This window comes from Trachymyrmex cornetzi, unplaced genomic scaffold (assembly GCF_001594075.2).
Source record: "Trachymyrmex cornetzi isolate Tcor2-1 unplaced genomic scaffold, Tcor1.1 scaffold147, whole genome shotgun sequence".
Taxonomy (NCBI): Eukaryota; Metazoa; Arthropoda; class Insecta; order Hymenoptera; family Formicidae; genus Trachymyrmex; species Trachymyrmex cornetzi.
Window position 1 is genome coordinate 3,904,008 of NW_017296059.1, and position 2,793 is coordinate 3,906,800.

General features: G+C 37.5%; 1 protein-coding gene across 1 annotated transcript; it reads right to left on the reverse strand.

Annotated features, from left to right (window-relative positions):
* Positions 1-431: 431 nt before the first annotated feature.
* LOC108757698 (uncharacterized) lies at positions 432-2,513 on the reverse strand. Its single transcript, XM_018502203.1, has 4 exons — positions 2,395-2,513; positions 2,099-2,297; positions 1,906-1,995; positions 432-761 (listed from the first exon to the last, which is right to left on the reverse strand). The coding sequence occupies exons 1-4, from the start codon at positions 2,511-2,513 to the stop codon at positions 432-434; spliced, it is 738 nt and encodes a 245-aa protein (XP_018357705.1).
* Between the last annotated feature and the right edge of the window lie 280 nt (positions 2,514-2,793).

Below are 2,793 nucleotides of genomic sequence, written 5' to 3' on the forward strand. Positions count from 1 at the left end.
AATTTTTAGATACTTTAGCAAAACCGTTCTTTTCGTATATTTATACATATTAAATGAACATCTTTATATCAATTTGTGTACAACGATTTTAATGGGCACCAGTATGCGAACTGAGTACATCCAACCAAATTTGTTTTCTTCACGAATCAGAATATCAAACAACTCTTGGAAAAGACATTGCTTAAGAATGCGGATGTGTTGTTCCTTGGCACGTGCCGTTTAACCGCCGTGCATTAGTATTAATAGCCGCGAAACCAGGAGGTAGAAATGATCGAAATGTTGGCGCCAACAGAAACAAATCTTTATTAGGAACAACGGCACACACGGTAATCTCATTCTGCAACGATTGCTTGGTAAAATCATCCCGCGCGTCATTTAGCGTCGTGGATACTGGCTGCCTCTCTTGGCTCGATATAATTTCTGTTTGTAAATTAACACACGACACTGGGCCAAGTCGCTTGCTCGACGTTTCTATACTTAGTGCACACATCGAAACTGCCGGAACGGAACGGCAGCTGCACGATGCTGATGTCGTAGTCGGTGTTGACTAGCAAGGCGTTTAGTGAAGGTAGATGCAACTTGTTGACTATGTCACTATCCTGAAGCTCACCGGTCACCGGATTCACGTAGGAACAACGAGTCTTCGCCAGCACGCAGGTAGTGGTGTTGACGAATAATTGCACAAGCTGCGTGTTCGTAAGATAGTAGGTACTGTTGATGTTAGGAAACACTGTTGAAGCTTCGCGAACGCATTCCCTGAGCTACGGAAAGTATTCATCAGTAGGGAATTCGTTGCGCTTGTCGCACTCTCGCGTCAGATTTTGCGGTTTGAATCCAGTTAAATGTATTCATCGTGCAGAGAGAAACTGTACAATATATATATATATATATATATAAAATATAATACAGGTAATATACAGAATTCGCGGAGAATCGTGCGCGAAACATCTTCAGATCCGTGCGATTATCGCGGAGATATCGTCGGTGCATTTCCAACGAGGAAGAAAGTTGCGTCGTCTCGAAAATATGAAGATTACTGGCGCGGATCAATGGATGGACTAACTGGACTGGCCGTAGTAGTTATAATTTCTCTTACTATGCAGACGCCCCTCCGTAGAAATTTCAAGAATTTAAAAAAATTCCGCTGCTCAATTTGCCATGCTGCTCCTCGCAACAGTGGCTCACCTCTTATGTCTATAGCCTAGATAATATTTACAATAGATGTTTTCTTATTATTTATTTATAGTATTTACAATATTTATATTATAATTTCAACTATTATTGAATATTAAAAATATAGATAAATGAAAAATTGGTTAATAAGCAAGACTTTAAAATTATTGAGAAATAATATATTACATTGTTAAATTCATAAAGTCAAGTTATACCCAATTTGAGCTATTTGTATATCATGTCTATAGGTTATCATTGCATATCCAATATATTGTTAATTTGACTAAAACAATGGAGTTAAACAATTTAACTTATGAAAATGTACTAAATTGGATGTAAACTTAGTTTATTGTTTAGTAAATGCATACGTTAATATGGACGTTGTTTATTTTGAAGCAATTCAACCATAGAAATGGATTGATTTACACTGTGACATATATGGAAGTTAAAAATAACGAAATGTTATTTAACTCAAGGAATTGGGTGCCTTTGATATCTAACAGTATAGTAGATATATTTTATAGCTCTTTTCTAAATATTAAGTTGTATGTACATATTAGTATCAAAGAAATAAAGATATCCCTGGGTGTGCGTGTAACGTGCGTAATATGAGCAGAAAAACAAAACGATAGCATTCCATAAGGAGGCGGTGTGGTGAAGCACAGGGAGAGGCAATAGAATAGCGTATCGAGTAACACGACTAATAGCTATTAGTTCAGAGTTCAATCTTACCAAACTGTTCTTGTTGACTTGACGAATGCATTCTAAGAACGAGCAGTATATTATTGTAGGGCTTCGTGCATCGGGCATACTGGTCACATTCTAGAGAAAAATCGGGACGTAACGAATTGTAAAATTTGTAGGCGGGTTATGAAACGTATATATTAGAGAATAAGATGAATGAACGGTCGTTTCATGCACGTACTTGCAAATAAGTCTGACAATGACCGTAGCTGGTGTTGTTGAGATAAGCGTTGGCACACGTGGACATGGCTACTAACATGGAGTAACCCTGCGGTAAGATGCTGGCACGATAGAAGCAACCGTAACAAGCGTCACGTCTCGTCAGGTTGGAACCCTGCGACTGATTGCACAACTGATTTAGCAATTCGGGTATCCGCACTCTGAAAAGGAAAATCATATCGTTGTACAATGAAATAGGTGATAAAATATTCTTTCTTTTCTTTTGCGTTAAGAATAGCAATATGAATAATTCTATACTGTTGTTTCGCGCCAAAGGTCCCCAGAAACTTTCCTAGGCTGTCCTGCAGGGAGTCGACGAAGTTTACACTGAAGATTGAAAAGAGTATTAACATCACGACTAATACCATTCTCGTCATCGTTGCACGCGACTGTTTAGCAATTTCTCTCGAATAGCGCCGGGTCGGTACTTTTATACCGATGTGTAAATCTGATAAAAAGCGCCAGGGATGTATTTGAACTCAGTCGTTTAAAAAGTACGATTTAATTTATTTCGTTACATTCGTTTTAAAATAATTTTATACTGAAAGATCTATTGAATGATCTGGCTTAAAAAATCAAGAATCGTTTACACGAACGTCAATTAATGTTGAGTTTGAATAGCTAACAATAAGTTTTGTTTCTCTTGTAATTTAGATT

Coding starts and splice junctions, on each gene's coding strand:
- LOC108757698 (XM_018502203.1), bottom strand. CDS start 2,513: ATGACGAGAATGGTATTAGTCGTGATGTTAATACTCTTTTCAATCTTC. Junction 2,298..2,394: donor ACCTTTGGCGCGAAACAACA/GTATAGAATTAT, acceptor TTTCCTTTTCAG/AGTGCGGATACCCGAATTGC. Junction 762..1,905: donor AAGTCAACAAGAACAGTTTG/GTAAGATTGAAC, acceptor TACTTTCCGTAG/CTCAGGGAATGCGTTCGCGA.